General features: G+C 35.8%; 1 protein-coding gene across 1 annotated transcript in view; it reads left to right on the forward strand.

Moving 5' to 3' along the window:
- Positions 1–24,989, forward strand: part of LOC121384560 (glutamic acid-rich protein-like) — a 39,198-nt gene extending 14,209 nt beyond the window's left edge. The window contains exons 5-13 of the mRNA XM_041515013.1: positions 1,551–1,622; positions 4,853–4,992; positions 6,244–6,319; positions 7,524–7,628; positions 11,762–11,818; positions 13,463–13,603; positions 15,500–15,590; positions 21,663–21,784; positions 22,089–24,989. Of these exons, the coding sequence (XP_041370947.1) occupies positions 1,551–1,622; positions 4,853–4,992; positions 6,244–6,319; positions 7,524–7,628; positions 11,762–11,818; positions 13,463–13,603; positions 15,500–15,590; positions 21,663–21,784; positions 22,089–22,793 (1,509 nt within the window). The 3' untranslated portion in view covers positions 22,794–24,989. The remainder of the gene's footprint in view (positions 1–1,550; positions 1,623–4,852; positions 4,993–6,243; positions 6,320–7,523; positions 7,629–11,761; positions 11,819–13,462; positions 13,604–15,499; positions 15,591–21,662; positions 21,785–22,088) is intronic.
- The last annotated feature ends 437 nt before the right edge of the window (positions 24,990–25,426 follow it).

The following is a 25,426-nucleotide window of genomic DNA, read 5'->3' on the forward strand; positions in this document are numbered from 1 at the left end:
GGTACATGTATCTTAAAATTCCCGTCTGTTTCTTATTCTAGCTCTCACATTTTTCAAGTCTTATCTCCAGTTTCTAGTCTGGCAGCTAATGACTTAAAATGACATCATTCTATTATTGGAAGATGTCTTCTCGATACTCTGTCATATTCTAAAATCTCTTGTCCTATAGTGTTTATCACTATTCTTGTCAAGATTTTGATACAGGAAATTCATTGTAAATACTTTCATGTTACATTTATTACTTGAACCTTTTGAGGGATACATTTTTCTGTCATTGTGACATTTAAGTATTATTATTATTCCTTACAAAACAAGAATAATATTCATTACTTGTATTAGTCCACTACCGGTCCAACCAGAGGGGACTATAGGTTTCATCTCCTTCCTTTCTGTCTTTTTGTGTATAGTTCTATCATGTAGTGTTACAGATCAAGTTTGACTTTGATGGCAATTTATGAGTTTTTGACAGAGTTATGGCCCTTGAACTTGAGACCTTTAAAAAAGTTTTTTTTTAAATCCCCTACCTTTCCTTAAAATATCGAGCTGAAATTTTGTGTATAGTTTTATCACAGATCAAGTTTGACTTTCATGGCAATTTACCCATTTTTTAAATAGTTATGGCCGTGGAATTTAGGAGATAAGAAAATTTGTTGGGCCTGGTAGGGGACATGTATTGCTTTGGCAGTACTCTCGAAATAGTTGTCCTTAATTTCTTGCTGATTTTATACAGTGTAGAACTTGGTTGAAGTCTCCTACCCACTAGCAAAGTCCTTGCAATGTGAATGAATATGATTCTGTGAGGGCTTAAGGAATAAAGCCTTGCCATTGTTATTAGGTTAATTAACACGCATCCTGCCACATTCTTTCTGTAAACAGTTTTTAAAATTTCACCTATTACATGTATACATTTCTAGTAATATTAAAATCTATCAATAAATTTTAACTTGACATTACACACATACATGCCAAGATAACATTTTGTAGTCTGTTATATTATTTATGTCAACATACAGTGAAACCTTTCAAAACCAGACCTTCTGTAAACAAAAACACACAGACAATAGCATGTGTCATTTGACAGGTCATTTTTATTTTCAATAAACATAAGATATACAACAGTTTAGTAAATATTTGGATATGTTATTCTAAGACTATTAATTGACATGTCCTTGCTCTCTTTTTTTTGACAAGAAGTTAAACAGTTTTTTTAGAAAACGATATTTGAATGAAAACAATGCTAAGTGATGTCATTAATTCATGTGTGTGTGTGTATATATATATATTTACACACATACACACACATATATATATACACATACATATATGTACATACTCACGTTGACGGCAGGATACAGGTTTTAAGTTCCCAACAGTGGCAAGCTTTGTGAATGTCTGGAACATTAACTGAAAGTGATTTCTGTTCATTACTTACATTTTATTTTCACTTACATTTTCTTTTCATCGTGTCTGTGCCACGCTTGCACACAGACCAGACGCACAGGCACATTTTTCTGTTTCTCTCTTTATATGACCTAATATATTTTCTACAGTCTGGCATGAGGAACAGTGGTCAGTCATCATATTTCTGCCATCTCTGCAATCTGGATTGCCGAAATCAGCAGGTATTTCTGTGTTTCCTCTCTGGCTTTTCTATCTCTCTCTGACTCTCTCTCTCTTGTATTTTCGCATCTTTTTTCTCTTGGTACTTTTCAGCAGGTTTTTTTCTTCCATTACAACAATGTTCAAATCCTTCATAGACCTTGGCCTTGAATACTGATCTTTTTCTGTCTTTGTTTATATATTTGAATCCTGTCCTGTTGAGTGTGATGATCTTTGGACGTTGTGTGGCAGATGGGTCATGCTGCAGTGGGTGTTGTTTTCTTTTTACAGGGAAACCTGTTCAGTTTATAATGTTCTTTAATGCTTTGTTTTCTCACATAACTATAAAAGTACACTGGCTGTACATAATACACTAATAAATAAACTTTATCTTTTCCAATTTCAATTTTTATGGTAAACACTTTTGATTACATGCCCTGTGATCATTGGTACCTGTCAGAAACTGTTTTCATGTAATCATGGTAATGACCGGTTATTTGTTACATGATAATATGTAACAGACTTTCGGTTTTGTGATTTTTGTCAACACCCTACTCGAAACGTTCGTTTGCATAAAATCTGGAGGCCAGCTTTTAAATTTTTACACTTGATTGTATTTAAAGTTATTATTGGAATGCTTCGTAGGTAGGCATTTGAATTGATGTGGAGGTTAGGTTGAGTGTTTTAAATTTAAAAAAACTTTGCGTGTTTGTGTGTAAAGCAAAATGATGATACTTATTACATCGACGAGAAGTATTTTCATTTTGTCTTCTTTTCAAATCGGGAAAACACCAAGAGAAACGATGGATTAGTTACAATGGTAATGTGACTTTGTAGACCTGAAGTTGGTTTTGTTCTAATTATTACATTGTTTATACCATTAACATCATGATGACTATTGCATTTTTATGTAATAAAGGTTAGTTTATTTATCTCTGATATTGTTTTAAGAGTTCTTAAATTTTTATATAAGATTTGCTTATACAGTTTTAAGCATTTTGGCTGAACATATTTGTCTTAAGAAATGCCATTGTATCATAACTATTCCACTTATATATGTTTTTTGAGACAAAAACAGTGTAAGATATAGGTCTCGGCGAGTTAGTTCACTCGCTTGATGCATGACCAGTCAATCTAGGATTGATCCTCATCGGCCGGCCCATTGGGCTATTTCTCATTCCAGCCAGTACACCATGACTAGTATATCAAAGGTCATAGTATGTGCTGTCCTGTCCTGTCTGTGGGATGGTGCATATGAAAGATACCTGTCTACTAATGGAAAAGATGTAGCAGGTTTTCTGTGAGACTGTCAAAATTACCGAATGTTTGACATCCAGTAGCTGATGATTAATGAATCAATGTGCTCTAGTTTTTTTGTTAAACAAAACAAACTTTAACATTCAAGATTAACTTAATTCTTTACCTTTCATAAAGATCACATAGTCTCAAATTAATTAATTCCCATGGTCTCTTGGATATCCCTGGAACATAAATATGTACAAGCATGCAGTGTATTTCTTTTCATAATATAATGAAGCCAGATTCAACCTACGCTTGACCGAAAGTGATGATCAAAACCAGGGAACCACTGTTTTAATCTCTCAAAGCTGGATTATATTGATAATCGTGCAATGTTAAAATAATATAAAGTGCTGCTTTATGAGTTTAAAATTATCTTTTAAAACTGAACTTCTATCAATTGTGGTTAATACTCTTGTTGCAATTGAAAGTAATGTTCTGTGCATATTAAATAATTAAAAGGCAGATTGCATTATACTGTCCCTGTTTGTATATTATTATTACAGTTATATATAAAAATAATAAAGATACTGATCATATTTTTTTTTTTACAATGTATACATTTATTATTCCTGAATGAGTTTGACAGTTTATTGTTTTCATAATAACATAATAAACCTGTTTTGGGAAAGTATGACAAACTAAGTTATTATTTAACACAGTGGGAATGAAACTGTGCAGTAAGTGCAACATCCTAAATCTAACAGATCTTGGTTGCGCTGAAGACTGATTGCCATGTGGCCCAAACTGACTATTACTCCTAATGAGTGTGAGGTAAATCAGTTATGATAACATACCAGATTTGATTGGATAGCATAGTTTATTCAGTCAACCAGTCTCGGTGGCGTCGTGGTTAGCCATCGGTCTACAGGCTGGTAGGTACTGGGTTCGGATCCCAGTCGAGGCATGGGATTTTCAATCCAGATACCGACTCCAAACCCTGAGTGAGTGCTCTGCAAGGCTCAATGGGTAGGTGTAAACCACTTGCACCGACCAGTGATCCATAACTGGTTCAACAAAGGCCATGGTTTGTGCTATCCTGCCTATGGGAAGTACAAATAAAAGATCCCTTGCTGCCTGTCGTAAAAAGAGTAGCCTATGTGGCGACAGCGGGTTTCCTCTAAAAAAAAAGTGTCAGAATGACCATATGTTTGACGTCTAATAGCCGATGATAAGATAAAAAAATCAATGTGCTCTAGTGGCGTCGTTAAATAAAAGAAACTTTACTTTAGTTTATTCAGTCAGGTATGTTGGATCTTGGTTGCCCTGAAGACTGATTGCCATGTGACCAAAACTGACTATTACTCCTAATGTGTGTGATGTAAATCAGTTATGCTAGGATTCAACCAAGACCCACAACGTACCAGATATGATTGGATAGCATAGTTTATTCAGTTATTTTACATTTAAATAGCACACTTTATGGTATATGTGTTAAAATGTTTTAATTTGTTAAATTGTTTTATGTTTGAACTGAGATTTTGGTTTTTGGAAATGGATCAGTTTAACTATACATATTGCTATCTTCAGTGTTCTTTCCTGGAGTATTTAATAATTACTTTAGGATAAATACATCTGTGCCAGAGGTACATATATGTAACTGTTAACAGTTTAAAAAAAATGGGTATCTATTGTTACAAAAAGAAGATATGAAGCAAATGTAAACTTTTTTTTCAAGTTGTTGTTTGTTTCAGTTTCCACCAAAAAAGCCTCTTTTAGTAAAATAAAACAAATGATGGACCTTCTTAAACAATGTGTTCCATTTTTTCAAATTTTCTTGTCGGAAAATAATTAAGAAGTGTTTGTAAATTGGATCTGAAAAATTATAAAAATAACTATTTCTCATCATTCAAAAATTGACATGATGTTACTATCAAAATTACTATTGAAGAAAAGTGACTATATAAGATTATTTGAATTTACCAGTAATAAAATGATGCATTCTGCTGTATAGGGTTTCAAGGGTCACATGGAAAGTGATCGGCACCGAGATCGACTGGATGAAATTGGAAACCTGCACAAACGAACGTCACAGGAAATCGCTGGTCGTATGAAAGCACAGGAGCATCTCAGGAAACTGGAACAGATTAACAGGTAGTAGAAGTATTATTTAGGAGAGACGCCAAAAGATTTTCATTTATGAACATTGCTATGTGTAATATTTGTATGTTGCACAGCTTTTAGCACTATCGTTTATTGTCACTATATAATTTTTATACTGATTTAAATGTGTTTCATCATTACTTACCTTTGTGTGTCTCTAAATACCTGATATACCGGCCTCGGTGGCGTCGTGGCAGACCATCGGTCTACAGGCTGGTAGGTACTGGGTTCGGATCCCAGTCGAGCCATGGGATTTTTAATCCAGATACCGACTCCAAACCCTGAGTGAGTGCTCCGCAAGGCTCAGTGGGTAGGTGTAAACCATTTGCACCGACCAGTGATCCGTAACTGGTTCAACAAAGGCCATGGTTTGTGCTATACTGCCTGTGGGAAGCGCAAATAAAAGATCCCTTGCTGCCAATCGGAAGAGTAGCCCATGTAGTGGCGACAGCGGGTTTCCTCTCAAAATATGTGTGGTCCTTAACCATATGTCTGACGCCATATAACCGTATTTAAAATGTGTTGAGTGCGTCGTTAAATAAAACATTTCTTTAAAACATTTCTTTCTAAATACCTGATATATTTTCATTGTGAGGTGTCATTAAACATATATTTTATTCATATGCTGTACGTAAAGCATACAAATGTACATGTATGTTGTCTGTAATCCCTTACAGGTTTTTTGCACTTCAAAGAATTGTTTGTTAAAGGGACATACCCTAGTTTTTAAACACTAAGGCATATTTTTTACTATTACTTTACTTGCTTAGATTATCCATTTTCCGTACATTCAGTGTTTTTGGTCATCCTGGTGTTTTTAATATCACTACATGTAAATGCATTTCTCATATTTTTAAAAACGCATGTACATCTGAGAAGTAGCGGTTATGGAGTAGAATTTTAGTCATTTTTAGAGGGCATTTCACCATTTCAAAGTCAGAGACTCATGTTTCACTCAATTGTAACTTTATCCAAATGTTTTAAAGGTTTGTAGATTAACTAAACTTAGTGTGCATTTTCATGGGCTAAAACTAGGGTCTGTCCCTTTAAGATTAAAAATGTATTTGAAATAATATTTGATTTAATCTTTGACTGTATCCATGTGAAATGTATGTGATCTGAACATGACAATTGGAAAAGAATAGCTGTTATGTTATTACATATTTTAGACGATAAAAACAAAAAATAGATCAACAAATATGACAGTAAAATGTGTTACTTATATGATTTTGTTACTTACAGACCTGGCTTTTGCAAGCTGTGCGACTCTGAAATTCCAATTCTGTTTCAAAGGCATAGACTTACGACAATTCACAAGGTATGGCTAAAAAAAAGTAAGCAAATAGTCACTTCCAAATCTTTAAAAAGCCAATTTCTTTTTATTGGTGTTTAAAGGGAGAAAGAAGGCACTGCCAGTGTTCTTAATATCTACTCTGATCCATTACCATGCACTGTTGCTTTGAGCAGGGGTGGGAATTCTCCTCGGATCAGCTGTTTTCCATTCATGGAACATTGCATTTCCTCGCATTTTAATCGTCCTTTCCTCCAAAATGTATCAGATGGCATTTCAAGAATTTCCCCTCTAGATTTCCTCTTTTTTACAGTTCCAATTCCCACCCCTGTTTGAGGTAATAGTTGATCAAGATGTAATATTAATGGGTTTAATTGTGTCAGTCATGAAACTTAAGCCACCTTAAACATTTGTGGTTGACCTTTTTAACATTTATGGATAAACGAAAATACAAATAATGCAGCAACGTATCAAAGATTAGTGATCATATTTGTAAAGATTAATGTTTCTAAAGCATATTTTCTGTAATCATCACTAAGAAATTATTAGTCCTCTACTGGTCTAACTGCAGGGAAAAAAATGTAGCTTTCATCTCTGTCTGTTCCACATACGCAGTAGTTTTCTTCTTTTTTCTTTTTCTTTTTTTTCATAGTGCCTTGGGATATTTAGCTGAAATTTTGTGTATAGCTTTATCACGTACAGAACCGGCCTCAGTGGCGGCGTGGTTAGGCCATTGGTCTAAGGCTGGTAGGTACTGGGTTCGGATCCCAGTCGAGGCATGGGATTTTTAATCCAGATACCGACTCCAAACCCTGAGTGGGTGCTCCGCAAGGCTCAATGGGTAGGTGTAAACCACTTGCACCGACCAGTGATCCATAACTGGTTCAACAAAGGCCATGGTTTGTGCTATCCTGCTTGTGGGAAGCGCAAATAAAAGATCCCTTGCTGCCTGTCGTAAAAGAGTAGCCTATGTGGGAACAGCGGGTTTCCTCTTAAAAACAGTGTCAGAATGACCATATGTTTGACGTCCAATAGCCGATGATAAGATAAAAAATCAATGTGCTCTAGTGGCGTCGTTAAATAAAACAAACTTTTTTTTATCACGTACAGTTACAGATCAAGTTAGACTTTCATGGCAATTTAGCCATTTTTTTCACAGTTATGTCCCTTGAATGTAGGAAATACTTTATCAGTACTCTCAGAATGCTTGTTATTTTTGTTGTTAAAACAGAAACGAGAGCAGCAGGTACATAGAGGCTGTGGTTGGTGCAACGTGAAGAATTTCAAAAACTTCAGCGATGTTTTGAATCACCGAAAGACGAGAAAACACAGGGAGGTGAGTGAACCACAATTGTTCATAATGGAGTGGATTCTGTGCTGCTGCTGCTGATCCATAACAAGTGGCCTCAGTCTTCTCACTGACAATTTCCATCATGGATAGCTCTGCGTGATCAGAAAAGTTTGCCAAATTATCTAAAAAAATTGCAAAACCTATATCTATTTTCCAACGAAATATCAATTATTATGCACTCTTTTTTTAAGTCGAACTAAAATAAAATTCGCCAATGGTTATTAAAATTAGCAGTTAGCGAATTTGGCGAGTGGCAGAGCTAGCCCTGTTGATAATCATGTTCAAGTGTATACTTTAATTTTTGTCTTGTTGCCTTCATGAAATAAAAGGCAAAATTGATAGTGTCGGCATTAGTGTCACATTTAACTTTTTTCTTCATAAACTAGACGTCCTAGATCAATGAAACTTGGTTTTTAGTTTCAGCTATGGATGTCGTCACAATGCTTGGGGTAGGGTTGGGGTGGGTGCGAATTACAAATTGAATTAAAGTTAAAATTATTAGTATTACCATCGACGTACCAAACTGCGTTCACTTAACAACGAAAACACGTATATATGATATTTACGGAAATACTATTCTACATTTTTTACAAAAGAGATTGCAATCAATTGATGTAAAATATCAACAATGTGGACTAAAACAAATCCATTCTAGTAAATAAAAGTGAAACACCCTCTGGTAAACAAGAAAGAGTGCGATGTTTCTAACTGCGTTCAGGCGCATGCGTTTGCAAAAAGTATCGTACCGTGCATCTGCAATTCATAATTTTTCATTTTTAAGGCCACTACATGAAAAATTATATGTTTCTTAACTATGCACAGTTAACGAACACTTTGGTTATTATGTTTTTTAAAAGTAAAAATTCAATTTTCGCTAACACTTGATGTCAATACTGATACCAGTGAATAGGTTGTACAACATATATTTTTTTTAATGAATTGATTCTTGGTTAACACAATTTATACACTCAAAATTATTTACAGTTGTTATGAATGGATTATGAATACAATCCACTACAGTAGAGGCACAAAAATGTTGCATACCTTTTGCAGATTGAATATAATAATTGAAAACAAATTCTAACATCAGGGGGCTTAAAAATCATACCAATTAAATGATTTGGCTTTGTTGATCTGGCATGTCATGAGTCATGTCACACGCACCGAATGTTAATTTATCTTCCTCCATTTTAAGTCAATTTCTATGAGTCATGTCGACCCGATATCGATAATTTTAAAGAATAAACAAAAAACACGTCTTAGTCGTAAAGTTTTGTATTTAGATACTTACATGGCTGTTAACTGTCCGTTGTGAGACGGATTTCCGTCGTAGGAGAAATTGTGGAAATTATTTTTTCAGTCATTTTTTACATTTTTTTTAATGAGAATCACTTGGGCCGTTTTCGGTTTCCGTAATGTCAACCAGATCACTTCGGCCGTTTCCTTTGCCCCACTGACCCCCCTTTAGGTACCCATCGGATGGGTATAACCTACCATACATTTAGGGGCCGGTGAACGGCCCCATTCCCCTAACGTAAATTCCCAATCCAATATCAAACCTTTTCCCCAGTTACGACCCAACGGTTTCCCAATAAAGAGTCCCAAAGTTGCTCCCATCGTGAACACTTGAACTCATAAAGATGTTTACAAATTTAGCTAATAGTATATTTAAAAAAAACTGACATCGAAAAAGTTTCGTTTTGATTACGAACACATGATGAACAAGTCTGACCTGGATATGCAAATTAGGTGCATCTTGTTTTTGATAGTCTGTTGTGTCATAGTTTTTAGTAATAATGCCTACATTGTCTGATATAATACAGTTTTGGTAGACGATTACAACTTTTTTGTTTTAATTCTTCCATTTGCGTTAACACATATTTGGGATCTATCGCAACACGTCCAATCCGCTGTTTACATAGTCCGAACGGACGTAGAAAGTAAAGTATTGACTTAATGTGCACCCTGCACTGTCATTTGCTGTGCTATTTTAAGCAGACGATCTTATTTTGTAAAAAGGTGTGTACATATGTTTCGTACTTTTTTTTCTCAAATATTTTATTGTTTTATTTTTTTTAAATCATTTTTGGTATGGTTTTTGTAATTAAAAAACAAAAACAAACGTTACTACAGTAGTTGTAAATTAAGTGAAAAAAACCCTTTAATTTAAATGTGCTACTCACTCCCTTTGAAGTGTGGTCGTACCCGTTGTCACATCATGTGGCGAACAGCACGTGTGAGTTTGAACACTGTTACAATGTAATAGTTCTGCTGGAAGATTATTAGATTGTGTATTATAGATATTATAAGTTGTAGAAGCATCACGAGTGGTATATGGCTTTTTATGTGTAAAAGAGCACACAGAGGGTACATAAAAAGCCATATACCCCGAGAGATGCTTCTACAACGAATTTATCTTGCCGACATGTTAAACCATATAGCCAAATAATCAAAATAACGCCAGACAATAATTGTTAACAATTTATTAACGGAGCCGTACCACGCGGACGCGAACGAAACCACTTGCCAGTGACGAAAAATAGTTCCATCGATAAACGAGTTTTTAACTTCAAATGTTTGTAATACGAAATTGTCTGAAACATATTAATAAAAAAAACAAAAAAACTTTTTTATCAGAAATGTATGTAGTAAAAAAAATAAAAATATTAAAAATAAAAAACAAAAAAACAACAAGAATCGTGCATTAATACAATAACACCACGACCGTAATTAGGTGGCCGAGTGCAACATTGCAGCTTTTAAAAAGTATTGAAATAGTGTATTTTATAGTAAAAATTAAATTAATTATGTATACTTGATTGATTATTGATGTTATTTATAATCTAATTATTGCATTAGCATTAACTGGGGTGGCTGGAAACTGTTGGAAATTACAGACGGGGTATAAGAGAATTTGGCTCCGCCCACAGGGGTATAAGGGATTTGTCCAATGGCAAACAACCAATGAGATTAAAGAATTTTACATGAAGGCGAGATAATGAAACTTAATAAAGTTGATCTGGTCAAATATAACATTTACCCACCAGCGGTATGTTACTTCTTTATTATTCATGATTGAATAATGGGTCATTCGAGAACTACGCAACGTGCACTGAGGAGAGTGGAAATTATGGGATGTGTGACAAAACGTAATGGGGGGGGGGGGGGGGGGTGATTATTGTGCAACGTAATGTTAATTCATAAAGTAAAATGCAACCAGTCATTGCCATTTTATGGTAACATATATGTATTACTAAAGACCCCAGAGTAAAATATGACATGGTCACAAAACGTTACAAGGGGAGGGGGTATTAAAACTGCAAGATTTTGCGTTACGTATTGTTAAATGGACACAAAGATCAACAAAGGACTATTCCACATTAGCGTATTGCAGTATCAGACATTGGCTTTTACCCCAATTTTTAATGACCCCCTCCCCCTCCCATAATGAATTTGCAATAACACAAGGGCCACCCAATGTAAATGTATTTGAATATTTGATTTGCCGTCCATTAGCTGGCAGTCAAGCCTAAGTAAATAATATCAGGTAATAATGCAAACTTTAAAAAAATGCCCGTAGCTTATGAAAGAACACCCCAACAAATGTCAGCCTAATAGGACTATTTCCATTAATATAGGTTCACTGCAGGACCCATCAAATAAATGTTTTTGTCCAATAAAAAAAATAACAGGGCGTGGGATGGGAGAAATACATGTTTAAAGTGGACTACAATTGTCATATAAAACATTACCATTTTGAATGCCCTGTACCTTGAAATTTCAGTCACAACATTTTACTTTTGTTAACAGCCATGTACTTACTTGTTTGAACTTTATTGTTAATGAAAATGTTTTAAACTGTGAAGAAAAACCTCACAAATGAATGACAATCAGACAACAAATCGGATGTTAATTGTGCGAACAGTTTACGAGAAAACAAAGTCAACGGAGTTGGAAGCATAACACATTTGTTACCAATAAAAATAGTTGCATTTCTTTTTTTTATTAGTGTTCCTTTTTTTTTTACTATATACTTTTGTGGATGATTTTGGTAATAAAGAAATTTGTGATCATTGTTGCAGCATGATGATATATTTAATTATTTAAATTGTTTACAGAATGAAAAGAAATTTGGCAACAGAGAAGGAATTGACAAGAATAGAGCGAGATCACCTGTAAGTTCACTCCATCTGTTGGTTTCAATGAAGTAACAGGTTTATTAACTATTAATATTTCCCTTTTTGAAATGACTACTAGGAATGGAATCATAGTTGCCATATATTCGGTCACCTCAGCAGAATGCTCATATGACCTACTAATGACAGTTTTCATCGATCTGTAAACTTTTCACATTTTCAACTTCTCCAGAGCCACTTAACTAATTTCTTGCCACATTGGCCTGAGGTGTGGATCCCAAATTCGGGGCCATGAATTATGGCTGGTTTTGACAGGATTTTGGTATGTACAGGGTCCAGTTTAGACTTTCACTGTAGAAACCACCAATTCCAATCATACCCCCCCTCCCGGGAAATTTTAAAAAATGATCTCTACTTCGAGAAATGCTGTAACTGAATAGTCTTCGTATATATGATCAATATAGATGGTTCATTTAATTTGTCAATGTCACTAATGTCGTTGGCATTGGAAGTGGGTGGGTGGGGGGGGGTGGGGGGGGGCATGTGACCCCTCTCTTTGTAGCAGCAACAATGTGTTTTATATATTTATACATGTACTTATATATGTGTGTGTGTGTGTGCCCCAGTAAATTTTTGGCACGTTCCTACGCCCGTGAATGTTGGGTCCTCCATTTGTCCCTGGGCAGGTGGTGAAGTTCACAATACCAGTAATTATATAGAGAAATGCATTTAAATGGTATTTCTTTAGATCTACTGGATCATTTCCAGCTAAATTGGTGAAAACCGTCCTTGACCCATGGAGAAACACAATTGTGAATTTTGTAGTTTTGATGCCCCAGGGGCTTGAGGAGTGTGGCCCGAAAAGGAGAATGTTTTGCTAATTAAAAAACATCAGTTATGACATTAAAAAAAGTAAAGTTTGTTTTATTTAACGACGCCACTAGAGCACATTGATTTTTAATCTTATCATCGGCTATTGGACGTCAAACATATGGTCATTCTGACACTGTTTTTAGAGGAAACCCGCTGTCGCCACATAGGCTACTCTTCTTTACGACAGGCAGCAAGGGATCTTTTATTTGCGCTTCCCACAGGCAGGATAGCACAAACCATGGCCTTTGTTGAACCAGTTATGGATTACTGGTCGGTGCAAGTGGTTTACACCTACCCATTGAGCCTTGCGGAGCACTCACTCAGGGTTTGGAGTCGGTATCTGGATTAAAAATCCCATGCCTCGACTGGGATCCGAACCCAGTACCTACCAGCCTGTAGACCGATGGCCTGCCACGACGCCACCGAGGCCGGTCAGTTATGACATTAAGAATAGAAATAACAGTAAAAAAAAGTTCAATTGTAAGCAGCTGTTAATAAAATAATACTTTCACATATAAACATTATTTTATTTATTTATGTAAGTGAAAATTATGTGATTAAAAGATATTAACTTGTACCCACTCAGCAAAAATTAATCCAGTAGTCGGAAGGTTAATTTTTATATTTTTTCTTTTCTCTTCTGATTATAATTATAATATAACGCAATAGGTTCCAAAGTTACCAATTTACATGCCATGTTGGCAGATTCATTGTTCCAAATTTAGAAAGCTCTTGAAATTTATATCACGATCAAACTTGCATGGATTATTAACATTTTGTTTTTTGTTTTATTTTCTTATCTGTATACAGATTGAAAAGAAAGTTACAAAGAGGAGGGACGATGTCAGTAAAAGTAAAGAGTCGAAAAAAGATGAAATTAAGCGGGAAGGTGGTGATAGAAGTAAAAGCTCATCAAGGAGAGAAGGAGACAGTAGTAGGGATGTATCACCAGTAAGTCTACCTCTTTGTGTTTCAGTGTGTCAGTTGCAGTAACAAATCATTATATTTTATATGCTTTTATTGGTCCCCTACCGGTCCAGCTGAAGTGACTATAGGTTTCATCTCCGTCTGTCTGTCCCACATATAGATTGCCAGACTCTTCTTCTTCTTTTTTTCCCCCACAATGCATCAAAATATTGAGCAGAAATTTTGTGTATATGTTTATCATGTATTATTACAGATCTCATTTGACTTTCATTGCAATTTTTGGGACAGGATGTAGGCCAGTGGTAAAGCACTCGTTTGATGCACGGTTGGTCTACGATCGATCCCTGTCTGGGAGCCCATTGGGCTATTTCTTGCCTCGGCCAGTGCAGTCATTAATTTTGTTAAAAGGTCAATGCAAAACAATTTGGGTATAGCGCCATACCCATTTTACCCTGTGGCAGAAATTGTGCAAGTTTAATTTTCATAGCCAATTTTTCTCAGAGCTATGGTCCTTGAACTTGGGAGTTAAAAAAAGTTGTATATATTTCATATATTAAATGCAATAATAGTATTCTTGTAATATTAAAAAATAGCTAGTTATTTAAATGTTAGTCTGACTTGTTTCCTAACACTGGTAACTTAATATCAGAGCTTAAACATAAAAATTTATCGGCCCACAGACAATTTTGAACCTGCCTGTGGCAATTAAAAAAAGAAAAAAAAGAAAGGCTTGTAGCAAGTAAACATGTGAAAGGTTATTTTGCTGTAAGTAGATGTATTTCAAATGTACAAATGTTATATACTGGCAGATAATGTACACTAAAACACAGTTCACATGCACACATTTGCATACATGAGTATTTGTTTACATATATGCAAATTTGCATACCTGAGTAAATTTGGTCATGTGAATGCATTTGCATACATTAGTAAATATACTCACATGTGTAACTTGGAATTTGCACCTACTGGTGACCACAGGCAAATTAACATTTGCATATAAGTAAAAGTTTTACCTGAGTATTTCAGACAATTTTGGGTCATGTGTACGCACAGCAAAACTTGCTTACCTGAGCAAATGTTTCCAGTGGCACAAAAGTCATCGGTGATGCTCCCAACCTCAGGGAACATTTTGTTCAGTATCACGTCACAATTCGCTAGGCAAATTTCAGAGGTCACTACACAATTTTAAAACATTAAACAGTAGTTGCTAATCAATTTTCAGTTGACTAGAAATATCGCTAATCAAGATTTAAAAAACAAAATGTTCCCTGCAAGCCACGTCTATATATCTCAATGACAGCAATTGCCGTTGGTGCTTTTTGTCAAGTTAAAGCACTGTAATATCAATAGATAAATTGGTCACTAAGTTTAAAAAATATTTTTATTACAAATGAATGGAAACAAATTTTAACAAATCGGGTATTAAAATTGAATGTCAGTATAGTAACAACAACAAAGATAGTTTTGTTGTTTTTTTAAATTTGGGATATTTGTGCACTAGGTGTACATTTTCTTTTTTGGTGTTTCTATCATTTATTGCAATGCAGGGCTCGAACTTAACGATGGCACCAGCAGTACGAAAGCGCCATCGATAAAACTCCTCAATGATGGCAAATTGTTTACACCTGGTGTACATTGTCTGCCAGAATATAACATTAGTATATTTTTAAAATATGTCTTCATACAGTAAAATAACCTTTCTGTCTTATCTATTTGCTTCGAAAGGTTTCTTTTATTGCCACGGCCAGGCTTTAAATTACCGTCGGTGAGCCGTTTCACCAACAGCAATTTTGTTTTATATTGCCTTGGGAGGCAAATTCTTAAGTTCGAACCCTGCGATGACGTTCTCTTGTTTTGTTTTGTATGAATATATAGTGCGATAAGTATTGAATGGTGGTTACATATTGTGTTTTGTAGAAGGAGCAAGATAAGAAGAAGATTCCAACAAAGACGAACTCTGCTGAAAAGGAAGATTCTGGTCCAAAATACGATGCTGACACGGCTGTTGGTAAGGTCTTGACTGGTTTTCATTGACATTGTTTGTTATTTATGATTTTAAACAAGTGAGACAAATTTCTCAAATACCTATAGCCATTAGTCTAATACTCAAGACAAATGGCCTCTCAATTTAAATGATAAAAAAACTCAACAATTCTTTAGTACTTAAGTGTATACAAATTAGAAAAGATAAAAAAATGTAATTGATTTGCCATTTGACCTGGTGTTTATAATTTTTATGATTATGATTTAAAAAAAAAAAATTTAAGGTGTATTATCACAGACTATCATGGCTGAACAAAATATGATCTTAAAAAATTTGATATGGCCCAAAAAATACTTCCGTCTACATAACCACCATATCCCACTTATTATTGATAATTTGTAAAAATAACTGAATTATGGAAATACATATGTATATATTTATTATAAATTAGGGTGGGAAAAAAGCAATTTGGAGCACAGTTGCCACTCGTGTCTTCTTGAATTGTCTGCTAGATTCAGCTAGGTAATAAAAAGTAATGTTGGCACTTATTGGCTGCCAAAATATAAAAATTTAAAGGATTGTAAGTCAGTTGAGGATTGTCTGTTATTCTTTTATGTTGATTGGGTGTGAACAAGAAAAATCGTCCGCAGACTGTGAATCGAGAAATGAACAAACTCCTGTTGCTACGTCTGGTCCAATGGGATGTTGTTATGTTGTAGTGAATGTAACAGAAATTTAATTATATATGTTTAAACTTAAGCAAAATTGACATGATCAGTGGCTAGCAGAATGTTTACTTTACACTCAGTTGACACAAAACGATGAGTTCACGTGTTAAATATCGCATAAAGAGTGCTCTGCAAAGCAAGTTCAAATTTACTCTTCCCTGGCCAGTAAAGTATGATATTTTAGTCGCCAGCCATTTAAATTTAGTAGCCAGCTAATATATACTTGTCATTAAATCGATTCATCTGCCATTTTACAGCACATTACTAATGCAGTAATTGTTATTAGGACTTTATTCGAATGAACTCGTGAAGAGGTGATTCCTAGTTGTTAAATAGTAATTACAAGTTACTGTTTGTGTCCGGTTCCACTAAAACAGTGAACGACTATTAACTATCATTATCAAATTCTGTACCCAATAATTGTATTAAACGAATTTAAGCGAACTACTATTTTAATGGCACTGCTAAAATATGCATTTAAATTGCAGTACTCATTAAAAGTTAAATAAAAGCATTGTGGTAATATCTACCAGGCTTCATCGTGTTACTAGTAGTTACCAATCGGGTTCCTTAAATAATATTTATTTTCGTCACATACTGCCTTGTAAATCCATAAATACTGTTTTGTAAATAGTTGTGTCTTTAAAGCCGTCTAAAGTCGAGTCATGAAAATAGAAACATGTTTTCATCCTCCACTGGTGAACATGACTTCCGACGTGATTAAAACGACATTCACGACTGGAGACGTCGTTATCGTGGAGGGACCCGTTATCACGATAAGCACGAAACGATTGGAGCACAGCATAACACATATACAAGTCGACATTTAAAATAATTAACGTTTGAGTTTCAAACAGACAAGTAGGGACATACAGTGGCTCAACAATGTCATTTTAATACATTAAAAAAACCTGACTCTAAATGGGACAGGACCGACTTGGTCCAAAACTGAACTGGGGCCGAATGATTTCCAAAGGCTTTATATTCAAGTTAAGGGAGACAACATCATAACGAAGTATTACCTCCCACTTAACGTCACCATGTTTACTCTTGAATATTGGATTTTTTTTATTCATAGTCCGATTAACATGTCTCAAACTTTTATTTTTCAAACAAATTACCAATAGAAAACACATTTTATGGAAGATAAATTGCTACTGGTCCACAGTGTTTACAAATTAAAGTAAAATTATTGGACAGTCGCCAACTGGCGAATGTGAATTTATTTCTTAGACACCAGGGAATGTTTTTAGTCGCCATGGCGAGTATTTTACTTGCTTTGTAGAGCAGTTTAAAGTATCAACTCAAACTCCACATCTTTTAATGTCATTTCATAGCACAATATACAAACACAGCTACAATTTTATTAATGTGTGTGTTTTTGCTGACATCATATTATATATACATGTGTATGTATATATAGTTGTATGCTTTGATTGATAGATGAGGGTGTTGCAGGGCTCACCCTGGATCAAAAATACCTGTAGCCAAAATATTAGCCAAATGGAATTTTTATTAGCCATATTGAAAATGCTTTAGCCAAATTTGTTTTACGCAGTACTACATAGAGTATTTATATATGAATATGAAAATGTATCTTTTTCAGCTAATTGTCTACAAACTGGAATAAATAGGAATAACAAAACCTCAATGGGGGTAGGGGCAGTTAATATATTACTTTGATTTTTCAGCGGGAGTGGGGTGGGGATGGGGTTATGCATTATCTTCAGAATTTGAAACCAGTACCCCATACACCCACTTCTAAGGCCTATGACATTAAATTAACAAACATACAGAAATATGGGGGTGGGTGGATGTTTATGGAGGGTGTTTTTTCTTTCTTTCTTTTTTCCCAAATAAACATTTGAAAGCTTCTTTTTTTATAGAGAGCTCATTATTTATTTAAATAGCAATCTTTATGTTAATTTGGTTAAATTGGTTTCCCCCACCCCAAACAATTTCATAATTTGTGCCAAGTTGTTGCTGTTGATTTCAGCGTCGTGTTAAATGCTTGTTGTGATTTCTGCTTGCAAAATACCTCGGCTAAGAATGCCGATTTCACAGTATACTCCATTAAAAAAAACTAAAAAAAAAACTTAATAAAATTAAAAGTTACGATCTTTTTAAAATCCAGCTAACTTATTAAATGTCATCCTCACAGTCTTACAAATTTATAGCTAAAATTATCTAATAAATATGAGTATTGTAAACTACTTTTATTCAGTGTACATTTAACTGCAATTTGTATAAATACTGCATGTTCATTTTCTGCGATCGCGATCTGCGTACATGCTCTCGACCATGGGTACGAAATTAACAAAGACAAAGGAATAAACAAAAACTGCAGTTAGGTATTCATTGATGCGAACAACTATTATTTTTCTACAAATTTACATCAAGATTTACTTTTGCGTAATCGTATTGTTTAATGTCCGCAACCATGGGCGTACATAGGATTTTGAAAAGGGGGGTTCCAAAATAGATTGCAGAGATATAGGGCATATATTTCTATGTTGAGTAAATATACTCTTCAAAAGAAGAAACGCAAAACCACATTGTCGTAACATTTGGAGAATTGATTTAATTATTGAATGGTGAGTCCGATAATTACCAAATGTTGCAGGATTGTTCACAATTCACTCTAGTCCATTGTGAGTAAGTGATAGGACACACCACCAAGGTCAAGGTCATCTGGAGTCAATACCGGGTGTGGCCTCCGCGTGTGTTGACAACTGCCTGGCACCGCCTGCCCATTGAAGCAACCAGAGTACGGATGACGTCCCGGGGGATGGTGGCCCACTCGGCCTGCAAGGCTGCTGCCAGCTCGGGCAGGATCTGGGGCTGTGGTTGTCGCTGTCGGAGGCGTCGGTCCAACTCGTCCCATAGATGCTCAATTGGGTTCAAATCCGGGGATATTGATGGCCAAGGAAGGACATTAATGTTGTTGTTCTGTAGGAAAGCCGTTGTGAGACGTGCTGTGTGAGGCCTGGCGTTGTCATGTTGGAACACTGCGTTGGCGTTGGCCATAACTGGAACGATGTGTGGCCGGAGGATCTGGTCAATGTAGCCCTGTGCATTCAGGTTGCCCTGCACGTGGACCAGGTCAGTTCTGCCAGTGTGTGAGATGGCTGCCCACACCATGACACTACCCCCGCCGAATCTGTCCACTTCCTGCACGCAGTTTGACGCATAACATTCACCACGACGCCTATACACGCGACATCTTCCATCATGACGTCGGAGCAGAAATCGGGACTCGTCACTGAACCACACCTGTCTCCATCGCAGTTGAGGCCATTGTCGATGAATCTGGCACCACTGCAGTCGGAGTCGACGGTGTTGTGGTGTTAAGATGACACCTCGAACTGGACGTCTGGCACGAATTCCTACCTCACGTAGGTGGTTCCGTACAGTCTGGTCGGATATCCTGCGCAGACCTGGTATTGCTGCGGCTGTGGAGGTGGCAGTAGTCAATCGTTCCCGAAGGTAGCGTACCCGGATGTAGCGGTCCTGCCCGGGGGTAGTGACCCGTGGTCGACCGGATCTAGGGAGGTCACGTGTTGATCCATGTTGCTGGTAACGGTCCCACAGTCTGGAGATGGTGCTTGGGGACACATGGAATGCCCTGGCAACGGCCGTTCTGAATTCGCCTGCGTCTAGTCGGCCGATGGCATTGTTTCTCTGCGGTTCACTGAGACGTGGCATGTCCTGGATTGTCAACTGTCGGCCAGATACAGAGGCCAGGCAAGCGAACATCCTGCACTTTTATACTGTCGGTGTTCATGTTGCACGTGCAGTGGTGACATGGTTTGCATGTGGCTGCGTTTTTGCGAATATTCACATTTTGGAACTTTATTGTACAGTAGCTGCGTTTTATCGAATGTAACCGTGGGAATGTGTTTGGGACATGCAATGACCTTATATTCACAAAGCATGAACCGGTAGGAAACATAAAATCGGAGTTATAACCCATTTGTACCCTTTTGCGTTTCTTTTTTTGAAGAGTATATAATAATGTCAGATATCAATGTCAGATATATTAAATTATTAAAAAAAGCGATTTCAGTAGGGGTTCGGTCAAACCCATTATGTACGCCCATGGCAACGATGTCTCTTGACACGCGGGTGTCGGCTGACTCTGAAGCGTGACGTATATTCGCACCGATAGCTGTCCTCCGTTCAGCCAACGAATGTTCTTCCTAACGTTCGCGAACTATTTGATTGGTGTTCATCATGTCCATTTGGTTTAACGTGAAGCGCACAAACCAGTCTAGCGAACGTTTTGTTTTCGCTCGGTCTGGCTGAACTCGGCCCTTGAGATAGCCTACATGTCTTTCGGCCCTGAACTGGCATGTGTATTAAAATTGACACGCATTGTCAGGCTGTTTTTATTACTTCGGTTCAAAGATTTTACAAAGTAAAAATAACAAGATACAGATCTTCCAGACATTGCTGTCATACATGCTGAATGCATGCCGTTAAAATTAATAACTGTGATTATTGAAATAAGCAAACATTATAAGGCCTACACTGAATTCTGCATTTTTTTGTTACCGGTCGCGTGATTGCTATTACGCTAATTGGAATATTTGGTATTATTATTATGTTTTGAGGTGTCGGATAGATTATGTAACCGATTGTTCACATCAGAAGACAGAAAATGGCTTAGCCAAAATTTTAGCCACTTGAAAATTTTATTAGCCATTTTTTGTAAAAATTAGCCAATGGCTAATTTGGCTACCGACAGCGCGAGCCCTGTGTTGCATTATTTTTAATATATTACTACTTTAAAAATTGGAAAAAGCATTTTGCGTGTTGATTGTTAATAGCAAGTTAATGTATTACTATGTGACCTAGATTTTCCACTATTTAAAAAATATTGAAGAATGGTGTGTCACTTGAATTTTAAAAGTGTTCTCTATTCTATATGATTAAATAATTATTATAATAACATGAGATTGCAGCTTTGATGTGATTGTAAAACAGAGCCATGAGTGTTGTAAAAAACCCATTAAATATTACTTTTTAGAAAAATCTTTAAAAAATGTACAGCTAGGATAATAATTTAGAATATGTTACTTCCAAATATTTGTGAAAAATATTTGACTTGTCAGTTTGATTTTCATTCTGTTTTAGTTTTGTTACAGTCTGACATATTCATTGTTTTAGTTTTGTTTGTTACAATCTGAAATATTCATTCTGTTTGTTTTGTTTTTTTACAGTTTGACATGTTCATTCTGTTTGTTGTTGTTTTTACTGTCTGAAATTTTCATTCTGTTTTAGGTTTTTTAGGGTTTTTTTACTGTCTGACATATTCATTTTGTTTTAGTTTTGTTTGTTACAGTCTGTCATATTTAATTGTTTTCAGGTCAGAACTTTGTGGTATCAGTCACTGGATTCTTTTGCAAACTTTGTCATAAATTCTACAACAATGAAACAGCGGCAAAGGTTACACATTGCAAGTCACAGCCTCACTTCGATAAGTGGAAGGTAAGTGCTGTGGTCTATCATTAAACATGCAGATTGGAAGACTTCTTTTTGTTAAGCTTAAATCACTACTAGTACACTATGTGTCATTAAAATGACCTCAGTATTTCTCAGCACTTGGTCTAGGATCTTCCATGTCGGTGGGCCCATTGGACTATTTGTCATTCATCCAGTGCTCCACAACTGGTGTAACAAAGTTGAAGTTTAAGCAGCCTGATGTCAAGGTAGTGAAATAAATATTTTATTATGGTCAGCAAATAATATTGTTTCTGTGTCTAACTCGTGTTGGTTTTATTATGTTTTACAGAAGGCTAGACTGCTAGTAAAAAGCAAAGCAAGTACTACTAAGCAGGTAGTAACTTCATCACCCACAGAAACAAAGACAAATGAGGTACAAACTGAGGAAGGAAAAGAGGAAACTGAATCAAAAGTGGAGAACAAAGAATCTGATGCTGAGAAATCCAAGGAACTAGAAAAGCACTCTGCGGAATCTGAGGATATGCAAGAAACCGATGATGCACGATTTGAAGATGAGCAAGAAAAAGACGCTGAAAACTCTGAGGATCTGCAAGAAATGGTTACTCTAAAATCTGAAAATCAGCTAGAAACTGATGTTGCCAAAAATGATTCGGATGATGAGGATCAGACGAAGGATGACGACGAGGACATGCTGAAGCAAGATGATGACATGGTGGTGGAGGATGCCGACCTGAAGCTGGAAGAGGATCGTCTGCTGTCGCAGGAAGGTGACAATGACGATAACGACATTGTTAATGGTGATGACACAGAAATGGTGGATCTGTCCAAAGAGGCGTCTGATGAGGAGACTGAGAAGGTGACTGAGAAGGCATCTGATGAGGCGACTGAGAAGGTGAAAGCAGTGAATGAAGAAGATGGTGCTGATGTTGATTCTTTTGACGCTGAAGAGGTTGGCAGTTCACCAGTGGCAGTGTCTCCCAGAGGCACAGGTCGCACTCCCAGAGCGAGGAGAGGGCGTCGCGGACGGAAGTAGACTTACGTGCTCTCCGGCCATTGATCGTTGGATACTTTCATTTGAAATGTTACTTTGTTGATTTAATTTGTATAGAGAGGACTGTAATATGTGTAAGAGATGCACCATGAGAATGGCAAAGGTAGTAGTCTGTGTGAAAATAAAGCAGATGTGTTAGTGATGGAATAGTGTTTGGTTGTAGATGTATACATGGCTAAAATTTCAGTCATTTCAGCCCTCTACATTGAGACAATTTTTTTCATTTGGCTACTAAAACATTTCATACTATCTATATAAAAATACAAGTATACGCCATCTGGCTCCTAGATGAAAAAGTTACCATAGAGGGCTGTATTTGGTCCTGATGTTATAAGACTAGCATTTGATGACATCTGGTTCCAGCAGAAAAAAAGGTTTGGTCATTTGTTATATACTCGACATAATTATGGGCCAGTATTTCTTTTTGCAATTCTTTATACAAATGTCATAATATTTTAGAAAGTTTTGATCGCTGATGACTTCTAAACATTGTTTTAGTAAAATATGAACTCTGCTACAAGCAAATATCTTGCAAACAATGTGGGTTTTGTGCATTTATAAAAACTACAAAAACCCTTCTATTAATACACATTGAAATATGTATAGTTCCAAGTCGGCCTTATCAAAGCACCTTGACTTAAATTACTGTGTTTGTTTACTCTTTGCATACAGCCATTACAGGAATAGTTTACCCAAGCCGACTTCGCTTCCCTTCCCTTCCAAGCTGGAGTATCAGAGGTGATGAAAAATAAACAAAATGGCAGCCCCCCCAGTTAACAGGAATAATCCTGGGGTTTTTTAATTCTAAAATTATGCATTTTTCATATGTTAAACTGTCAGTATGTGTTGGTGGTCTGGGTATGTATCTTTTCAACACAGTTCATTTTTGATCGGATTGTTCCTTTAAAAACATCACTTTAAAAACATCACAATATTGACACTTTACAACGTAAGAAGCTGTAATTTGTATTTAAAGAAAAATGCTCAAAATATCTACTGGCCACAAATTAATTTTGTTGAGTGTAATTTCAGCGGAGCCATAGCTGAGAGAACAACTGTAATATAAATCATGATTAACGTACATCAACAGATGGTTATGAGAAACGAATGTGCAAAAAGAAAGATTTTGTTTGTTGTCATGCCTCCTAAAAATTAAGATTTGTATTGTGAACTTTTGTATTATGATTGAATGTTAAACAGATTGAAATTTATTGCACTAATCAAGGTCATAAGACTGTAATCACGGTCATAAGACTGTAATCACTGACACACATATCCAACAGTGTTTCTTCCAACAAACTAAAACTCAAAATGCTGCTGCTGTTATTATTGTAGTTAAAATGTTGTTTTATCAAATGAATATGGTCTACTGGAACAATTTCTAAGAGAGCCTTCTTCAGGGATGTTCAAAAATGTATTGTATTGGGTAGTGGGAAACCACTTTTTTCTTTCTGTTAGTATCAACTTCTCACAAAATTAAATGTTTATTTAATCCAATTATGTATGAAAAAGACAAATTGCTGCAGACTGACCAGACATAAAATCATTACAGTGTCTGTCACTGTTCTAAAAAGAGTGTTGCCACTTGAAGGTAAAAGGTGATGGGCACCAAATCCATGAACCCTTGTGTGCTGTCAAAGTTGAATAATAATATTTTTTGTTCTAAAATGTAAAAAGTATAAGTACACCTTGAAGTACAATGTACATAGCCATACAAATTGAGAGAAGAACTTGCCATTATATTAGTCCCCTACCGGTCCAACTGAAAGGAACTATAGGTTTTGCTGCCAACCGTCTGTGTCTCCATAATTTTTCAGACTTCTTTTTCGCCTCTGTATATTGAGCTGAAATTTTGAACTTAGGATTTAACAGAAATTTGTTGTCTAGACTTGTTTTTAGCAGTGCTTCAAGATACTGAGCTGACATTTTGTATGTAGCTTTATTATGTACTGTTACAGATAAAATTTGACTTTCATGGCTATTTACCAAATGTTTCACAGTTATGGCCCTTTAACTTTGAAGATAGAAAGTTTGTTGGGACCTGTAGGGGACATTTATTGCTTTAGCAGAACTCAAAATTGTTGCAATATATATGAAGAGTTCAGGCACAAAACGCGATATAAACCCATTTTCTTTCTTTTTTTAGTTAAAGCCATTATTGTATGTCGGTAAGGGCTAATCGTAGGCCCGCTGATTTGCTGCAAAACGTGATTGATCCTTATGAAATTGCATTGGGTAAATCCCGGGTTTATTCATCAAAATGCGATATACGCCAATTGAAAAAGTCATTTTAACTGAAAATAAAAAATGGATATATCGCGTTTTGCACCTAAACTATTCATATGTTTATTGTGTACATGGTTTGCAAACACTTTCTTTGACAATTATTGTTTAGATGGATATCCTCCTTAGATTTGTTCCATTTGTATTATATTTGTGCTATATGTTTTGTTATGAAGCTATTGGTTACTCCAACTAACAGCACATTTTCAATTATTGTTTCATGAAATATGGCACTTAAAGTTAAATGATGTACTTTTAAGAACAAATTCTGAATTTTTTACCAAAGGCATATTATGACAGATTTACAGGGCCTTATTTAAATGTGGATTATA

Source organism: Gigantopelta aegis, chromosome 10 (assembly GCF_016097555.1).
Source record: "Gigantopelta aegis isolate Gae_Host chromosome 10, Gae_host_genome, whole genome shotgun sequence".
Taxonomy (NCBI): domain Eukaryota; kingdom Metazoa; phylum Mollusca; class Gastropoda; order Neomphalida; family Peltospiridae; genus Gigantopelta; species Gigantopelta aegis.